Source organism: Ursus arctos, chromosome X (assembly GCF_023065955.2).
Source record: "Ursus arctos isolate Adak ecotype North America chromosome X, UrsArc2.0, whole genome shotgun sequence".
Classification (NCBI taxonomy): domain Eukaryota; kingdom Metazoa; phylum Chordata; class Mammalia; order Carnivora; family Ursidae; genus Ursus; species Ursus arctos.
In genome coordinates this window covers 60,278,385-60,298,587 of record NC_079873.1, presented here as the reverse complement: position 1 = coordinate 60,298,587, position 20,203 = coordinate 60,278,385, and the positions used below count along the sequence as shown (strand labels likewise).

General features: G+C 38.3%; 1 protein-coding gene across 2 annotated transcripts in view; it reads left to right on the top strand.

The window, feature by feature from the left end:
• The first annotated feature begins 920 nt into the window (after positions 1 to 920).
• The window catches only part of ZDHHC15 (zinc finger DHHC-type palmitoyltransferase 15), a 166,938-nt gene continuing 147,655 nt past the window's right edge, over positions 921 to 20,203 (top strand). Inside the window, exon 1 of one of the 2 annotated variants that reach the window (XM_048213704.2) lies at positions 921 to 1,364. In XM_048213704.2, coding sequence (XP_048069661.1) covers positions 1,229 to 1,364 — 136 coding nt within the window. In that variant the 5' untranslated portion in view covers positions 921 to 1,228. The remainder of the gene's footprint in view (positions 1,365 to 20,203) is intronic. The other variant, XM_057312633.1, reaches the window with a different exon arrangement.

Genomic DNA, 20,203 nt, shown 5'->3' with positions numbered 1-20,203 from the left:
GCCCCCGGAAGAGATGGTGAGCTTCATGGGGACAGGCCTCCTGTTCATTCTTTTTATACCAAAGTTGACCTACACAAAGCAACCAGTCCAAAAACATTTGTTGAATTAAATTGCTTCTTAATTGGTCTGCTTCCAGGCCATCCTCCTTTCCCAAATCCTGCCAGTTCTTTTACAAAAATACATCTCTGCTAATGTCATTCCATTGTCCCAAACCTTTAATGGCTGTTCATAGTAATCTGCTTGATAGAATTATGTGCACACACCCTGGCAGGGTGTATAAGGACTGTCACACTGTTCCCTCAGTCTATATTCCCAGTCTCAGTCTCAGCCTCTCCTCTTCACACACCCTCTCAAGCCACGTTGGTTGTTCCTTGAACACTTTTGGATTTTTATGACTCTATGCCTTTGCAGACGCTATTTTCTCTGTCTGAAAGATACTCCCCTCTCGTCTGCCTAGCAAACGTTTATTATTAAAACTCGGTTTAAATATTACTACCTTTGCATCCTTCCCCGGCCCCTCACAGAATTAACGTCCCCTTCGTTCATTTTTCTGTACCAATAGGTTTATTTATTCTGAAAATGGACGAAGCTAAACTCAGGGGTAAGGGAAGAAGAGAAGGAAGGAGGGAGCGTCCTGTGAATGGACTTACCCAAGCAGTGATTGCGGCACTACGCGTTAAGCACATTGTTCAAGCAGCAGTGGGAGGATGGGGTCTTAAGAGATTATGGCTGGCATCTTTCGCACAGCGTGTACGTGTGCTCCCGCGTTTGTGTTGAGGGGGGAAACAGAGAGACAAAAAACAGAAAGAGAGATCAGAAAGGAGATGAGGGGGGACGCAGTGCAGTAAAAGCAGATGGGCGGACCCAAATTTCTTCCGCTTCACAGTTTTGCAGAGGTCCAGCTCTGCAGCTAGCGCTGTAGCAAGGGGGTGGAAGAGGAGGAAAGGGGAGGGACTGCATTCCCTCTGAGCGTGCCCAGCCTCGACTGCCGGGCGGATCACCTTCCGCTCCAACAAGGCCAGTTCCTCCTCGCCATGACTCATGCCTATTGTGCCAGGCAGGGCGTACTCTACCCTGCAGCCTTACAGGTGGCATCGGCTCGGTGAGACGGTTCCCGCCAGGCTAGGCAGTGGAGCGCCGCACAGCGCGCCTTCCTGCCTACCAGCCGCGTGCCGGGCAATTCCGACCCAGCGCCAGCAGGCCTGCTCGGTCGATCTTCGATCCAAAGATGCGGCGGGGCTGGAAGATGGCTCTGTCCGGGGGGCTGCGGTGCTGCCGCCGAGTACTTTCCTGGGTGCCCGTGCTCGTTATCGTCCTCGTTGTGCTTTGGTCCTACTATGCCTACGTCTTTGAACTCTGCCTGGGTAAGTGGAGCTGGACACCTACGGTGGGGAAATTATGCTCCAGCATAATTGGCCGTCGTACCCCTCACACTGGTGTCCCCCTCCCCCGTGTTCTTAGCCCTCACACTGCAGGGCTTTTTTTTTTTTTTTTTTTTTTGAAGGGGGGTTGTTTGTTTGTTCTTAGGACTCTGGAGACCTCCTCATCTCCAGCCTCTGGCTTCTCACAATAATCTTCCCACGAGGGTCCCACCATGTCGCCATCGCTTCCCACTGAGGGTTTTTTACGTTATTCCCTGGCCTTACCCACAAGAATCTCCTGGCACTTTCCCCTAGCGCCCCCTTTTCTCATACAGGACAGCCACTTGTACCTGGTGTTCTGGATTTGGGGGCATCGACCCTACAGAATTGAGAAAACAACACACCCGGTATCGTTAAACTGCTTACACTATGAATCCCCCCAATGCATCCAACTAGGGGCCCCGCATTCTCGCATTCCCTCCTACTAAGGAATCTCAAAATATTACCTGTACTCTCTTACTAGCTCTCTTTTTTCCAACACTGGAATTCATCCTTTTTGCATGATCCTCTCACACTGCCTGAAGTGCTTCACAGCTTCTCCCACTTAGGACCCCACAGTATGCCTTGTTTTAACCCATGGGTCTCCCCTTTTCACAAAGTGAAAATAGGCCCTTTATTCTCTTTCCCTGTGGGCTTTACCATTTTGTCATCTTCTCCAGTGGAATGAGAGTCCTACAATGTATCTTGTTCTGTCCCCTCACATTAGAGCCCCTGATTTTTATCACACTGTGGTTCCCTTTAGTCTTCTGCTTTCCTGCTTTGAGGAGCATTCACTCCTTCCCATTAGGGTCCCCACATTATTTCCTCATATCTCGTACTAGGCACCCTGCTTTTATCACAATTTGGTCATGCCTTGTCCACTCTCTTCTCACATTAGTGTCCTCTTTACCCTCCCACAACAGTTTCCACAATCTCTCATACCCCTCCCAAGGGCCACTACTTTTCTAATGATACTCCCCCCTTGTTATCTTTTTTGAAGACTACTCCCCACCTGCAGTTCTCTTTTATTGTTAGCCCCACATTTTGACCTCCTCTTTCTCTAAGTTTTTTTTTTAATTTTATCTTACTTCTCCCTAGGGTTGTCCTTGTCCCCTGTCTTCTCAAACTAGGAAAACACCATCCCTTTCCACTGGGATTTCTGCTATTTCCTTCCCAGTCCCATGGGAGCCTCATTTCTTGTTCCATTTTGTTAGACCATCCCTTTCTTAAATCTAGAGTCTCCTCTTGTACCCTGTCCTGTCACATTATGGAGCATTCCATCCCCTTTTTATCTGTAAAATGGTTCCCACAGCGTATCTTATGCTTTCAAACTCAGAATTCCACAGTATTTCCTGACACAAATCCCGACATCCTATCCTGTATGTTCCCCAATTGTATTAACCCAGTCACCTATCCTTATCACTAACGGTTTTATAGTGTTCTTATAAATTCACAATGGAGTTTTTATATTATATCCTCTCTTGTCACAACAGACCTGTTTTTCTCACAGTGAGATCTCCCCTTGCCTCTGTCCTCTCTCATTGAAGAATGTCCATCTCTTCTCAAAGGAGATTCACTAATAGTTATTGTCACTTCAGTATGAGAAATCCGACTTCTAGCACCTTTAAACTTGTGTCCTGCAATGATCCCCATTCATTCAGTATGAGGTTCCAACATATTTCCAGTCCCCTCACACTGGGACTCTTATTTGTCCCGTTGGTTATCCACGCACTGTCAAGTCCTTCGGCAATAATTTTCTTTCTTTAGACTGGGTTCTTAACATCTTAAAAATTATGGTTAGGGTGCTGTTTTGTCCAACACCAGGACCTGACCCTTCTTACAACTTCCTTCTCTTACATATTTGGCAAAGCAATGGTTTACTCCAGGTGGATGGAGATTAAGTAGGGAGCCAGGAGATAACTCTGTTTCCCAATATAGAAATTTCTTCTAATTAACTATGCATGAGAGTTTGAATTTTCTACCTCTCCTTCTTAGATCTATTATGGAAAATGTACTGAGATGTTAAAAATAAATTCAAAAAGTTGCCTTTATAGATGCAAATTTAGACTGCTTTTCTTTTTATCTCAAACTTCATTTCAACCTTTACCTCAACAATAAACCTCAGGTTTATTGATGAGTATTAAGTGGGCTATGCAATGATTGGGAAGTTTTACTATTCTCAGACTTCACCACTTTGCTTTTTTGAACGATTGACTGAAGGGTTAAAAGTTCAGCTCCATTATTACTATGGACTTTACTTCTTCGGATCAATGCCATCTTGTAAATACTACTAAGCATATTTTAAAGTTTTGCAGTACTGACTTACATGACCTTAGCCAAACATTCATTTTAAAAATTAATAATGATAATGGCTAACACTTACATAGTGCTTAATCTGTTCTAGGCAATGTTCTAAGTACTATAGTTATCTTAACTCTCTCTGTATTAAATCCCTTAATCCTGACAATAACCATACAAAGTAGGTACCCTTATTGTCTCCATTTTACAGATGTGCAAACTGAGGCAAAGATCAAGTTAGAATTAGTGAAAATAGTTAAAGGAAGCTTAGAGCTTTTTATTTTTGTTTTATTTAACACATTTGCAGAGTACTTGATATATGCCAGGCACTGTTTTTTTTTTTTTAAGATTTTATTTATTTATTTATTTGACAGAGAGAGCAAGAGAGCACAAGCAGGGGGAACAGCAGAGGGAGAGGGAGAAGCAGGCTCCCCGTCGGGCAGGGAGCCTGACGTGGGGCTCAATCCCAGGACCCTGGGATCACAACCTGAGCCGAAGGCAGATGCCTAACCATCTGAGCCACCCAGGTGCCCCAATGCTAGGCACTGTTTTAAATGCTACACCCACACACAAACTCAATTCTGATAACAACATTATAAGGTACATTCCCATTTTAAAGACAAGAAAACTGAGGCACAGACAGATGAAGAAGGTTGCCTTGGGTCATAGAGCTAGTAAATGGCCGAGCTTGGATGGCAACCCAGGCAGGATGGTTCCACAGTCCATGCTTTAACTACCATAAGTGTCGTAACTCTATACCTTCTCTCAACAAATACAGAAGGCAAAACTTGTGACTAACAGGCCAAATGTTGCCTGCAGATGTATTTTATTTGGCCTGCACAGTGTTTTCTTAACATTTTGCATCAGTTGCCATTATTTAAAAACCAGGAGAGTAGGGTAACCTTGACTTCCAATTCTGGCTCCACCTTCATTCTGTCATCTTCATTTTACAACCTTTCTGAAACCTTGGTTTCAGAGAGGTTAAATCAAATCTTCATAAGTCACTTGTTTAGGAAATAATGAGAATTGGGTGTCCAGGCTGCCTGAAACCAAAACAACACAACCAAAGTAACAGGTTCAAATTTCGATATGACTCAAAAAGTAATATTAAGGACCTGACTTCTTTCTAGAAATAGAACCTGATGTCTTTATCTGTAATTTCAGGTTAGAACTGAACCCAAAAGTGGTATTTTTGTCTTATAAAGTTTGAATTCTGCCCCTTACTAACTAAGAGATCTGGGGCAATTTACCTAATCTTTCTCAACCAAGGTTGCCTCACAGGGTGCCTTACTTATATGGTTGTTCATTCATACCACAAATACTTCCTTAGCACCTACTATATGCCGTTTAGAGCGTTGTTGTTGTGAGATTTAAATAATATGATGCACCTGTATGTCTTCTTTGGAAAATGTCTATTCATGTCTTTTGCCCACTTTTAAACATTTTTTATTTAAATTCAATTAATTAACATATAATGTATTATTGGTTTCAGAGGTATAGGCCTGTGACTCATCAGTCTTATATAATAGCCAGTGCTCATTACATCACATGCCCTCCTTAATGTCCATCACCCAGTTACACCATCCCTGCACCCCCTGCCCCTCCAGCAACCCTCAGTTTGTTTCCTATACTTAAGTCTCCTGTGATTTGTCTCCCTCTCTGGTTTCATCTTCTTTTATTTTTTCGTGTCTTACCCTATGATCCTGTTTTGTTTCTTAAAGTCCACATACCAGTGAGATCATATGATAATTGTCTTTCTCTGACTGACTTATTTTGCTTAGCATAATATCCTCTAGCATAATCCATGTCATTGCAAATGGCAAGATTGCATTCTTTTTGATGGCTGCATAATATTCCGTGTGTGTGTGTGTGTGTGTGTGTGTGTGTGTGTGTGTGTGTGTCACATCTTCTTTATCCATTCATCTGTCAATGGACATCTGGGCTCTTTCCATATTTGGCTATTGTGGAAAATGCTGCTATAAACATTGGGGTACAGGTGCCCCTTTGGGTCACTACATTTGTATCTTTGGGGAAAATACCCAGTAGTGCGATTGCTGGGTCATAGGGTAGCTCTATTTTCAACTTTTTGAGGAACCTCCATACTGTTCTCCAGAGTGGCTACACCAGGTTTCATTCTCACCAACAGTGTAGGAGGGTTCCCCTTTCTCCACATCCTCGCCAACATCTGTCATTTCCTGACTTGTTAATTTTAACCATTCAGACTTGTTAGAGGTATTATCTCATTGTGGTTTTTGCTTGTATTTCCCTGATGCCGAGTGATGTGGAGCACTTTTTCATGTGTCTGTTGGCCATTTGGATGTCTTCTTTGCAGAAACATCTGTTCATGTCTTCTGCACATTTCTTGATTGGATTATTTGTTCTTTGGGTGTTGAGTTTGGTAAGTTCTTTATAGATTTTGGATACTAGCCTTTTATCTGATATGGCATTTGCAAATATCTTCTCCCATTCTGTCAGTTGTCTTTTGGTTTTCTCAACTGTTTCCTTTGCCGTGCAAAAGCTTTTTATCTTGATGAAGTCCCAATAGTTCATTTTTACCTTTTCTTTCCCTTGCCTTTGGGGATGTGTCTAGCAAGAAGTTGTTGCGGCCAAGGTTGAAGAGATGCTGCCTGTGTTCTCTAGGATTTTGATGGATTCCTGTCTCACATTTAGGTCTTTCATCCATTTTGAGTCTATTTTTGTGTATAGTGTAAGAAAGTGGTGCAGTTTCGTTCTTCTGCATGTGGCTGTCCAATTTTCCCTACACCATTTGTTGAAGAGACTGTCTTTTTTCCGGTGAATGTTCTTTCCTGCTTTGTTGAAGATTAGTTGACCATAGAGTTGAGTGTCTATTTCTGGATTCTCTATTCTGTTCTATTGATCTATGTGTCTGTTTTGTTCCAGTACCATACTGTCTTGATGATGACAGCTTTGTAATACAACCTGAAGTCTGGAATTGTGATGCCTCCAGCTATGGTTTTCTTTTTCAACATTCTTTTGGCTATTCAGGGTCTTTTCTGGTTCTATACAAATTTTGAGATTGTTTTTTCCAAGTCTGTGAAAAATGTTGATGGTATTTTCATAAGGATTGCATTGAATGGGTGATTTGCTTTGGGTGGTATAGACAGTTTAACAATATTTGTTCTTCCAAACCATGAGCATGAAATGTTTTTTCCATTTCTTTGTGTCTTCTTCAATATCTTTCATAGGCGTTCTACAGTTTTCAGAGTAGAGATCATTTACCTTTTTGGTTATGTTTATTCCTAGGTATCTTAGGGGTTTTGGTGCAACTGTATATGGGATCGATTCCTTGGTTTCTCTTTCTTTTTTTTTTTATTATGTTCACTTAACCACTGTATAGTACATAATTAATTTTTGATGTAGTATTCAGTGGTTCATTAATTAAGTATAACACCCAGTGCTCATCACAGCTGGTGCCCGCCTCAATACCCATCACCCTGTTACTCCCTCCCCCCACCGTCATCCCTTCTGAAACCCTCAGATTGTTTCCTGGGGTCCATAGTCTCTCATGGTTCGTCTCCCACTCTGATTTCTCCCCCTTTGGATTTCCCTCCCTTCCCCTATGGTCCTCTGTGCTATTGCTTATGTTCCACATATGCATGAAACCCTACCATAATTGTCTTTCTCTACTTGACTTACTTCACTTAACATAATCCCCTCCAGTTCCATCCATGTTGATTCAAATAGTGGGTATTCATCGTTTCTGATGGCTGAATAATATTCCATTGTATATATGTACCACATCTTCTTTATCCATTCATCTGTTGAAGGTCATCTCAGCTCCTTCCACAGTTTGACTATTGTGGACATTGCTGCTATGAACACTGGGGTGCATGTGCCCCTTCTTTTCACTACATTTGTATCTTTGGGGTAAATACCTAGTAGTGAAATTGCTGGGTCATAGGGTAGCTCTATTCTTAACATCTTGAGGAACCTCCATACTGTTCTCCAGAGTGGCTGTACCAGCTTGCATTCCCACCAACAGTGTAAGAGGGTTCCCCTTTCTCCACATCCTCTCCAACATTTGTTGGTTCCTGTTTTGTTAATTTTTGCCATTCTAACTGGTGTAAGGTGGTTGATTTCTCTTTCTTCTGCCTCATTGTTAGTATATAGAAATGCAACTGACTTCTGTGCATCGATGTTATACCCTGTGAATTTGCCGAACTCCTGTATCAGTTCTAGCAATTTTGGGGTGGAGTCTTTTGGGTTTTCTGCATAGAACATCATGTTATCTGGGAAGAGAGAAAGTTTGACTTCTTCTTTGCCAATTTGAATGCCTTTAATTTCTTTTTGTTATCTGATTGCTGAGGCTAGGCCTTCCAGTATTATGTTGAACAACAGTGGTGATAGTGGACATCCCTGTCATGTTCCTGACCTTAGGACAAAGCTTTCAGTTTTTCCCCATTGAGGATGGTATTTGCTGTGGGTTTTCATATATGGTTTTTATGATATTGAAGTATGTTCCTTCAGTCCCTACATTGCGGAGGGTTTTTATTGAGAAAAGTATTTTGTCAAATGCTTTTTCTGCATCTATTTAGAGGATCATAATGTTCTTGTCCTTTCTTTTGTTAATGTGGTTTATCACACTGATTGATTTGTGGATGGTGACCCACCCCTGCAGCCCAGGAATACATCCTATTTGGTGGTGGTGAGTAATCCCTTTAATGTACTGTTGGATCCTATTAAATAGTATCTTGGTAAGAATTTTTACATCCTTTACTAGGATGCCACCTGGGTGGCTCAGTCGTTAAGCATCTGCCTTCGGCTCAGGGTGTGATCCCAGGGTCTGGGATTGAGCCCCGCATCAGGCTCCCCTCTCCGCTGGGAGCCTGCTTCTTCCTCTCCCACTCCCCCTGCTTGTGTTCCCTCTCTCATTGGCTGTCTCTCTCTGTAAATAAATAAATAAAATCTTTAAAAAAAAGAATTTTCAACATCCATGTTCATCAGAGATATTGTTCTGTAATTCTTTTTTGGTGGGGTCTTTGTCTTTGTGTGGTTTTGGGATTAAGGTAATGCTGGCCTCATAGAATGAATTTGGAAATTTTCCTTCCATTTCTTCTTCTTCTTCTCCTTCTTCTTCTTCTTCTTCTTCTTCTTCTTCTTCTTCTTCTTCTTCTTTTTGGAAACAGCTTCAGAAGAAAAAGTATTAATTCTTTAAATGTTTAGTAGAATTCCCCTGGGAGGCCATCTGGCCCTGGACTCTTGTTTATTGGGTGATTTTTGATTATTGCTTCAATTTCATTGCTAATCATGGGTCTGTTCAGGTTTTCTATTTCTCCCTGTTTCAATTTTGGTAGTTTATATGTTTCTAGAAATACATCCATTTCTTCCAGATTGCCTAATTTGTTGCCGTATAATTGCTCATAATATTCTTTCACAATTGTATTTCTTCAGTGTTGGTTGTGATTTCTCCTCTTTCATTCCTGATTTTATTCATTGGAGTCCTTTCACTTTTCTTTTTTCATAAGTTTGGCTAGGGGTTTATCTATCTTATTAATTTAAAAGAACCAGCTCCTAGTTTTGTTGATCTGTTCTATTTTTTTTTTCCGGTATCATGGATTTCTGCTCTAATCTTTATTAGTTCTCTTTTCCAGCTGGCTTTTGGCTTTTTTTTGCTGTTCTTTATCCCAGATCCTTTAGGTATAAGTTTAAGTTGTGTATTTGAGACTTTTCTTGTTTCTTGAGAAAGGACTGTATTGCTATATACTTCCTGCTTAGGACTGCCTTTGCTGTATCCCAAAGGTTCTGAACTGTCTTGTTTTCATTTTCATTTGTTTCCATGTGTTTTTTTAATTGTTCTTATATTCCTGGTTGACCCATTCATTCTTTACTAGGATGCTGTCTAACCTCCATATAGTTTTGTTCTTTGAAAATTTTCGCATGTGATTGAGTTCAAGTTTTAAAGCATTGTGGTCTGAAAATATGCATGGTATAATCTCAATCTTTTTGTACCAGTTGACACCTGATTCATGATCTATTCTGGAGGATGTTTCATGTGCATTGGAGAAGAATATGTATTCTGTTGTTTTAGGATGAAATGCTCTGAATATATAAAGTTCGTCTGGTCCAGTGTGTCATTTAAAGCCCTTGTTTCCTTGTTGATCTTCTGCTTAGATGATCTGTCCATTCCTGTGAGTAGAGTGTTAAAGTCCACTACTAAGATTGTACTATTATCAATGTGTTTCTTTAATTTTGTTATTAATTGGTTTATATAGTTGGCTGCTCCCTACTTAGGGGCATAAATATTTATAATTGTTAGATCTTCTTGTTGGATAGACCCTTTTATTATGATATAGTGTCTTTCTTCATTTCTTATTTTAGTCTTTGGTTTAAAATCTAGTTTGTCTGATATAAGGATGGCTACTGCAGCTTTCTTTTGATGTCCATTAGCATGATAAATGGTTCTCCACACCCTCACTTTCAATCTGAAAGTGTCTTTCAGTCTAAAATGGGTCTCTTATAGACAGCATTTCAATGGATCTTGTTTTTTGATCCAATCTGATACCCTGTGTTTTTTGATTGGAGCTTTTCGTCCGTTTACATTCAGAGTAATTATTGAAAGATATGGACTTAGTGTCATTTTATGACCTGTAAAGTCACTGTCTCTGTAGATTGTCTCTGTACCTTTCTGGTCTTTGTTACTTTTGGGCTCTCTCTCCGCTCGAAGGATCCCCTCTAATATTTCTTGCAGGGCTGGTTTACTGTTCACAAATTACTTTAGTTTTTGTTTTTCCTGGAAACTCTCCTTCTATTCTGAATGACAGCCTTGCTGGATAAAGTATTCTTGGCTGCATATTATTCCCACTTAGCCAGTCCTTTCTGCCCTGGCAGATCTCTGTGGACAGGTCTGCTGCCAGCTTTATCTTTTTACCCTTGTAGGTTAAGGATCTTTTTCCAGAGCTGCTTTCAGGATTTTCTCTTTACTTCTGAAATTTTCAGTTTTCACTATTTTATGTCAAGGTGTTGACTATTTTTATTGATTTTGGGGCGGGGTTCTGTATGCCTCTTGGACTTGGATAAGTGTTTTCTTCCCCAGATTAGGAAAGTTCTCAGTTATAATTTGTTCAGTAACCCTTCTGCTCCCCCTCCTTCATCTTCTGGGACCCTTATTATTTGAATATTATTTTGGTTTGTGGGATCGCTGATTTCTCTAATTTTCCCTTCATGATCCAATAGCTGTGTTTCTCTCTTTTTCTCAGCTTCCTTGTTTTCCACCATTTTATCTTCTATACTAGCTGTTAGAGCCTCCATTTTTGACTGCATCTCAGGAATAGCATTTTTAATTTCGACCTGATTAGATTTTGGTTCTTTTATTTCTACAGTGAGGGATTTTCTACTGTCTTCTGTGCTTTTTTCCATTCCAGCTAGTGTCTTTATAATTTTTGTTTTGAATTCTACTTCTGATGTCTTACTTATATCTCTATTGATTAAATCCCCAGCAGTGAGTACTTCTTCCTGTTCTTTCTTTTGGGTTGAGTTTCTCCATCATCATTATGTCCAGAAATGAATAAAAGGAAGAGAGAGAAAAGACAAAATTAACAACAACACCAGAAAAATACAAACAAAACTAACCAGAGGAAAATGGAAACAAATCAAAATAAGAAAAAAGCCAAACAAGAAGTAAACCAGAACAAAACAATAAACTAGGTCCTGGGGGTATTTTGGTTTGTTTGATAAAGGAAACTAGACCTCAAAATAGGAAAGAAAGAAAAACCTATATATATAAAAATACAATAAAATACAATGAAGGAAACCAAAAATAGTATATATATAATATATATAAAATATATATATATGAAACATGTAAAAAATATATAAAATATATGTGTGTATATGTATACATATATAAAAATATATATAAAATATATATTTTATATATATGAAACATATAAAGATAAATATGAAAAGAGAATAAAAAATAAGAAATCAGGTGGAAAAAATAAAACTAAAAGACTAAATAATAATAATAAAAAACCGTGAATGCTATATTCTGTTTCCCCCAAGTGCTGAAGTTTTGCAGTTCTCTTATGATCAGTAAACTTCATGCTGCTGAATTGTTCCTACTGGTCTTCTGGGGGAGGGGCCTGTTGCACTGATTCTCAGGTGTCCTTGCCCAGGTAGAATTGCATCCCCTTTGCCAGGGGGTGGGATCAGTGTAAGGTGCTGCAGATTGCACTGTGTGGTGCTGTTTTGCTCCCTGAAGGCTTTCAGCACCAATGCGGGGGGATTAAAATGGCAGCACCCAGGTCTCTAGCCCCAGAGCTTAAATATTGCCTACCCGACTCTTCAGTGAGCCCTCACAGAAAAGCAGCTAATCACTTGTCTCCCTGGTTTCCACTTGAACTCTGTGTTCACCCAGGCTGTGACCAAGCGTTTTTATCTCAGGCACATGTACCAGTTTCTAGTCTCCAAACTTTATGGACTTCTGTGGTGTGAATCCACGCCGTTCCTCCTGGGGGAGGGGGGGGTGTCTCACTGCTCTTCTGCCCATGCTCGGCCCCTGCCTGGAGAACAGTTGCTTGACCGTGCAGCAGTTCAAAGTTTATGGCAACACTGAGCAGAAAGCCAGTGCCTAGACCCTCTGTTTTCAACCCGCTTCCCCACTCCGAAGCCTGGAAACTGCCACATTCAGTCACCCCCGTTCTTGTGACCCCGGAGATCATGACACCACACTGTCCCACCTGGGATTCTGCCCCACTTCACCACCTAAGCACCTGTAAGCCAGGGATGTCCTACACTGTAGCAGACTTCTAAAAGTTCTGATTTTGTACTCTGCTGCTCATAATACTTTGTGTTGGCTTCCTTAAGCTAGCTCCTGCTGCTCTGCCCTGTCTTCAGATATGTCACCCCAGATTCACATCTCCGCACCTTCTACTTTACAAAAAGTGGTCACTTTTCTATTTGTAGAATTGCAGCAATTCTTTTCTCAGATATCTGATTTATTTTGCATTTGCTCTGAATGATTTGGTAACTATCTAGCTGAATTACAAGGACCAGATAAAATTAGGGCCCCCTACTCCTCTGCCATCTTAACTCCTGCAATCTCAACTCAGAATCTTTCTTAAAATTTCCTTTTCTGATTGTTCCTTGCTAGTGCATAGAAATAAAACTGATATGTGTTGTTGGTCTTATATTCTGTAATTTCACTGAATTTGCTTATTAGCTTTAAGAGATTTTTCAGTGGATTCCTTAGAATGATTTATACAATAGGATCACATCATCTGCCAATAAAAATAATTTCATTCCTTCTTTCTAATTTGTTTTTTTTGTTTTTTTTTAAGATTTTATTTATTTATTTGACAGAGAGAGACAGCCAGCAAGAGAGGGAACACAAGCAGGGGGAGTGGGAGAGGAAGAAGCAGGCTCCCAGCAGAGGAGCCTGATGTGGGACTTGATCCCAGAATGCCGGGATCACGCCCTGAGCCGAAGGCAGACGCTTAACGACTGCACCACCCAGACGCCCCCCTTCTTTCCAATTTGGATTTTTTTTCTTGGCCTTATTGTACTGCCTGGAACTTTCAGTACAACATTGAATTGAAGTGGTAAAAACAGGCATCCTTTCCTTGTTTCTTACCTGAAGTAAAAAGTTTTTAGTCTTTTGTCATTGAGTATACTGGTAACTGTGTGTTTTCCATAAATGCCCTTTATCAAATTGAGAAACTTCACTTCTATTCCTAGTTTCTATTTTCAAAAACAAATTTATTTCTAGTATAGTTAACATACAATGTTATATTAATTTCAGGTATACAGTATAGTGATTCAACAATTCTATACATTACTCAGTGCTCATCACCACATGTGCACTCCTTAATCCCCATCACCTATTTCACCCATCCTCCCACCAGCCTCCCCTCTGGTAACCATCAGTTTGTTCTCTATAGTTAAGAGTCTGTTTCTTGGTTTCTCTCTTTCTCTTTCTCTTTTCTCCTTTGCTTGTTTGCTTTGTTTCTTACATTCTACATGTAAATGAAATCATATGGTATTTGTTGTCCTTCTCTTACTTGTTTTGCTTAGCATATACTCTCTGCCTCTGTCCATTTTGTTGCAAATGGCAAGATTTAATTCTTATTCATGGGTGAATAATATTCCTTTGAATGAATATATGCCACATCATTAGCTATTCAACTATTGATGAACACTTAGGCTGCTTCCATAGTTTGGCTCTTGTAAATAATGCAGCAATAACCATAGGGGCCCATGTATCTTTTTGTATTAGCATTTTTGCAATTTTGCAGTAAATACCCAGTAGTGTGATTCCTGGGTCATAGGGTAGTTCTATTTTTAACTTTTTGAAGAACCTCCATACTAGATTAAAGGCCAAAATGTGAGACCTGAAACCATAACAGTCCTAGAAGAGAGCACAAGCAATAATTTCTCTGACATAGATCATAGCAACATTTTTTTTAAAGATCTGTCTCCTGAGGCAAGGGAAATAAAAGTAAAAATAAACTACAGGACTACATCAAAATAAAAAGTTTCTGCACAGCAAAGAAAACAACCAACAAAACTAAAAGGCAACTTACTAAATGGGAGAAGATATTTGCAAATGACATATCTGATAAAGGATTAGTATCCAAAACTATATAAAGAACTGATACAACTCAACACCCACAAAACAAACCAATTAAAAAATGGGCAGAAGACGTGAAGAGACATTTCTCCAAAGAAGGCATCCAGATGGCCAACAGACACCTGAAAAATGGTCAATATCATTCATCATCAGGGAAATGCAAGTCAAAACCACAATAAGATATCACCCCACACCTGTCAAAATAGCTAAAATCAAAAACACAAGAAACAACAAGTGTTGACAAGGATGTGGAGAAAAAGGAAACCTCATGTACTATTCCTAGTTTCTTGACTATTTTTTATTCATGAAAGTTTGTGGTATCTTGTCAAATACTTTTCTAGCATCAGTGGTGATGATTGTATATTTTTTTCCTTTATTCCCTTAATGTAGTATATTACATGATTGATTTTCATATGTTGAAGTAGACTTACATTTCTTGGATACATCTCACTTGACCATAATGTATAATCCTCTAATATGCTGCTGAATTTGGTTTGCTGGTAATTTTTCAGTAGTGTTACATCTGTATTCATGATATGTTTGTATGTTGTTTTCTTATCTTGTGGTGTCTTTATCCACCACAGGTATAAGGGTAACACTGGCATGATAGAGTAAGTTAGGAAGTGCTCTCTCTTCAATGTTTTGTAAGAGTTTGAAAAGGATGGGTGTTTATTCTTCTTTAAATATTTGGTACAATTCACCACTGAAGCTATCTGGACTTAGATTTTTGTTGTTGGGAGGTTTTTGATTATTGATTCAATCTTTTTACTTTTTAAGTCTGCTCAGATTTTCTTTCTTCTTGACTCAGTTTTGGTGGTTTCTCTGTTCTCAGGAATTTGTCCATTTCATCTGGGTTATCCAATTTGTTTGCATATAATTATTCCTACTATTCTATTATAATCCTTTCTATTTATGTAAGTTCTCTATTACTATCTCCACTATATTTCTGATTTTAGTAATTTGAGTCCTCTCTCCTGTTCTGGCTAGTTAAAGATTTGTCAATTCTGTTGATTTTTTTCAAGGTCCCAACTTTCAGTTTCATTGATTCTATTGTTTTTGAGTTCTCTATTTTGTTTTTCTCAAGTCTGTTCTCTATTATATTCTTCCTTCTTCTAGCTTTGAATTTAGTTTTCTTTTCTGTTTTAGTTCCTTGGGGTGTGAAGTAAGGTCATTGATTTGATATTTTTGCTCTTTAATAATATAGGCATTTAAAGCCATAAATTTGGGGCACCTGGGTGGCTCAGTTGGTTGAGCATCTGCCTTTGGCTCAGGTCATGATCCCAGGGTCCTGGGATTGAGCCTCACATGGGGCTCCTGCTCAGCGAGGGTCTGCTTCTCCCTCTCCCTCTGTGTTCTCTCTCACTCTCTCAAGTAAATAAATAAAATCTTTAGAAAAAAATAAAGCCATAAATTTACCTCTTGAGTACTGCTTTTACTGTATCCTATAAGATTTGGTATGTTGTGTTTATATATTCATTCATCTTGAAGTATTTTCTATTGTCACTTGTAGTTTATTCCTCGATCCATTGGTTAAAAGAGTATTTTTTAGGAAAACATATGCTTGTTGAATCACAGTGTTGTACACCTGAGACCAATAAAACATTGTGTCAACTGTACTCAATAAAAAAATTAAGAATACATGAAGTAAATATAGCAAAATATTAAGACCTTCATAAGCTGATTAGTTATAAATTGAAAAATGAGTGTGTTAATTCCCCATATTTTAAATTTTATAGTTTTATTGTTATTCATTTCCAGTTTAATTCCATTGTGTCAGGAAAGAAACTTTGTATGATTTCAATCTTCTAAATTTATTGAGATTTATTTTGTAGTTATTATATGGTTTATAATGGAAAATGTTCCATGTACATTTGAGAAGAACGTGTATTTTTCTGTTGTTGGGTTCAGTTTTCTACATATGTCTGCTAGACTAGTTGGTTTATAGTGTTGTTCAAGACCTCTATTTTCTTATTATCTTCTCTCTGGTTTTTCTATAGTCTCAAGCTAAAATTTTAATACTATCTGCTGTTCCTTTCAATTCGATTAATGTTAGCTTCTTATATTTGGGGCTTCTATTGTTCATTTTGTGCATGTTTATAATTGTTACATCATCTTGATGGTTTAGCCCCTTTATCAATATATATCATTTATTGCCTCATATCAATTTTTTAAGTTTTTAATTTAAACTCCAGTTATTTAACATACAGTGTAGTATTAGTTTCAGATGTACAATGTAGTGATTCAACACTTCCATACAACACCAGTGCTCATTACAAGTGCACTCCTCATCCCAATCACCTGTTTAACCCATTCCCTCCCACTTTACCTCTAGTAACCGTTAGTTACTTCTCTGTAGTTAAGAGACTGTTTCTTGGTTTACCTCTCTCTTTTATTTCCCTTTGCTCTTTTGTTTTATTTCTTAAATTCCATATATGAGTGAAATCATATGGTATTTCTTTTTCTCTGACAAACTTATTTTGCTTACTATGATACTCTCTAGCTCCACCCATGTCATTGCAAATGGCAAGATTTCATTCTTTTTTTGGCTGAATAATATTTCATTGTACGTATATACCACATCTTCTTTATCCATTCATAAGTTGTTGGACAATTGGGCTGTTTCTATAATTTTTCTATTCTGGGTAATGCTGCTGTAAACATCAGTGTGCATATAGTCCTTTGAATTAGTTTTTCTGTATTTTTTGTGTAAACACCTAATAGTGCAATTGTTGGATGTTTGCATAGTATTTTTTTTTAACTTTTTGAGGGACCTTCCTACTGTTTTCCAGAGTGGATACACGAGTTTGCATTTTCACATTTCCACCAGCAGTGCAAGAAGGTTCCCCTTTCTCCACATCCTTGCCAACACCTGTTGTTCCTTGTGTTGTTAATTCTAGCCATTCTGATAGGTGTGAGATAATATCTCCCTGTCATTTTGATTTGCATTTTACTGATGATCAGTGAGGTAGAGCATCTTTTTATGTGTCTGTTGGCCACCTGGATGTCTTCTTTGGAAAAATATCTATTCATGTCTTCTGCCCATTTTCTAATTGGATTATTTGTTTTTTGGTGTTGAGTTTTATACATTTTTTATATATTTTGGAAACTAACTCTTTATTACATATGTCATTTGCAAATATCTTCTCCCATTCCATAGGTTGCCTTTTAGTTCTGTGGATTGTTGCCTTTGCTACACAGAAGCTTTTTATTTTGATGAAGTCCCAATAGTTTATTTTTGCTTTTGTTTCCCTTGCCTTAGGAGACATATCTAGAAAGAAGTTGCCATGGCTGATGTCAAAGAAGTTACTGCCTGTGTTCCTCTATAGGATTTTGATAATTTCAGTTTTTTCATTTAGATCTTTAATGCATTTTTAAAAGATTTATTTATTTATTTTAGAGAGGAAGAGAGAGCAGGGGAGAGAGAGTGTGTCTTAAGCAGACTCTACACTGAGCATGGAACTCAACACGGGGCTCAATCTCATGACCCTGAGATCATAACCTGAGCCCAATCCAAGAGTCGGATGCTTAACCAACTGAACCACCCAGGTGCTGCTTCGTCAAAGATTAACTGACCATAGATATGTGGGTTCATTTCTGGATTTTTATTCTGTTCCATTGATCTATGTGTCTGTTTTTATGCCAGTACCATACTGTTTTGATCGCTACAGTCTTGTAATATAACTTGAAGTCCAGAATTGTTATGCCTCGAGCTTTGATTTCCTTTTTCAATATTGCTTTGGTTATTTGGGGCCTTTTGCGGTTCTATACAAATTTTGAGATTGTTTTCTCTGTGATAAATGTCTTTGGTATTTTAATAGGGATTGCATTGAATGTGTTGATTGTTTTTGGTAGTATAGACATTTTAACAATATTTGTTCTTCCAATCCATGAGCATGGAATGTCTTTCCATTTCTTCGTGTCATCTTCAATTTCTTTCATCAGTGTTTTCTAGTTTTCAGATTACAGGTCTTTTACCTCTTTGGATAGGTTTATTCCTAGATATTTTATGGTTTTTGGTACAATTGTAAATGGGATCAATTCTTCGATTTCTCTTTCTACTGCTTCAGTATTACTGTATAGAAATGAAACAGATTTCTGTATGTTGATTTTGTACACTGCAACTTTACTGAATTTGTGTATCAGTTCTAGCAATTTTCTGGTGGAGTGTTTTGAGTTCTCTATATAGTGTATCGTGTCTTCTGAAAATAGTGAGAATTTGACTGTTTCCTTGCTGTTTTGGATGCCTTTTATTTCTTTTTGTTGTCTGATTGCTCTGGCTACGACTTCCACTACTCTGTTAAACAACAGTGGTGAGAATGGACATCCCTGTCTTCTTCCTGACTGTAGAGGAAATGCTCTCAGGTGTTCCCCATTGAGGATGATATTGGCTGTGGGTTTTTCATATAAGGCCTTTATTATGTTGAGGTATGTTCCAGGTAAGCCTACTTTGTTGAGTATTTTTATCATGAGTGGATGTTGTACTTTGTATCACATTGATTGATTTGTGAATATTGAACCACCCTTCCAGCCCAGGAATAAATCCCACTTGATTGTGTTGAATGACTGTTTAATGTACTCTTGGATTTGATTTGCTAGTATTTTGCTGAGAATTTTTGCATACATGTTCATCAGGGATATTGGCCTATAGTCACTTTTTTAGTAGAATCTTTATCTAGTTTTGGTATCAGGGTAATGCTGGCCTCATGGAATGAGTTGGAAGTATTCCTTCCTTTTCTACTTTTTGATATCGTTTGTGAAGAATAGATATTACCTCCTCTTTAAATTTTGTTAGAATTCCCCTCAAAAGCCATCTGGCCCTGGAGTTTTGTTTGTTGGGAATTTTTTGAGTTTTGTTTCTTTGCTAGTTATCAGTTGTTCAAGTTTTCTGTTTCCTCCTGTTTCAGTTTTGGTAGTTTATACGTTTCTAAGAATTTATCCATTTCTTCCAAGTTGTCTAATTTGTTGGTTTTTTTCTTATAATAGTTTGTATTTCTGTGATGTTTGTTGTTCTTTCTCTTCTCTCATTTGTGATGTTATTCATTTAGGTCCTTTCTCTTTTCTTTTGTTATGTCTGGCTAGAGGTTTATCAATTTTATTAATTTTTTCAAAGAACCACCTTTTGATTTCATTGATCTGTTCTTTTTTTGTTTGTTTCTGTATCATTCATTTCTGCTCTGATCTTTACTATGTCCTTCCTTCTACTAGACTTAGGCTTCATTTGTTGTTCTGTTTCTACCTCCTTTAGGTGAAATGTGAAGTTCTTGATTTCAGGTTTTTCTTGCTTCTTGATCTGGGCCTGTATTGCCATATACTTCCCTCTTAGGACTGCTTTTTTGCATCCCAAATGTTTTGACTGTTGTGTTCTCGTTTTCATTTGTTTCCACGAACTCTGATTTCTGCTTTGATTTCCTGGCTGATCCATTCATTGTTTAGTAGGATGTTGTTTAACCTCCATGTGTTTGTAATCTTTCCATGGTTTTTATTGTGATTGACTTCTAGATTCATAATGTTGTGGTTAGAAAAGGTTCATGGTATGATTTCAGTCTTTGTATTAGTTGATACCTTATTTGTGCCCAATATGTGATTTATACTTGAGAATATCCCATGTAAACTTTAAAAGAATGTGTGTTTTACTGTTTTAGGATGGAATGTTGTGAATATATCTGTTAAGTCCAACTGGTCCAGTGTGTCATTCAAAGCCATTGTTTCCTTCTCCATCTTCTGTTTAAATGATCTTTCCATTGCTGTACGTGGGATGTTAAAGTCCCCTACTATTATTGTATTACTGTCGATGAGTTTCTTTATGTTTGTTATTAATTGTTTTATATACTCAGGTGCTTCCATGTTGGGTGCATAAATATCCATTGTGGTTAGACATTCTTGTTGGATTGTCCCCTTTATTATGACATAGTGCCCT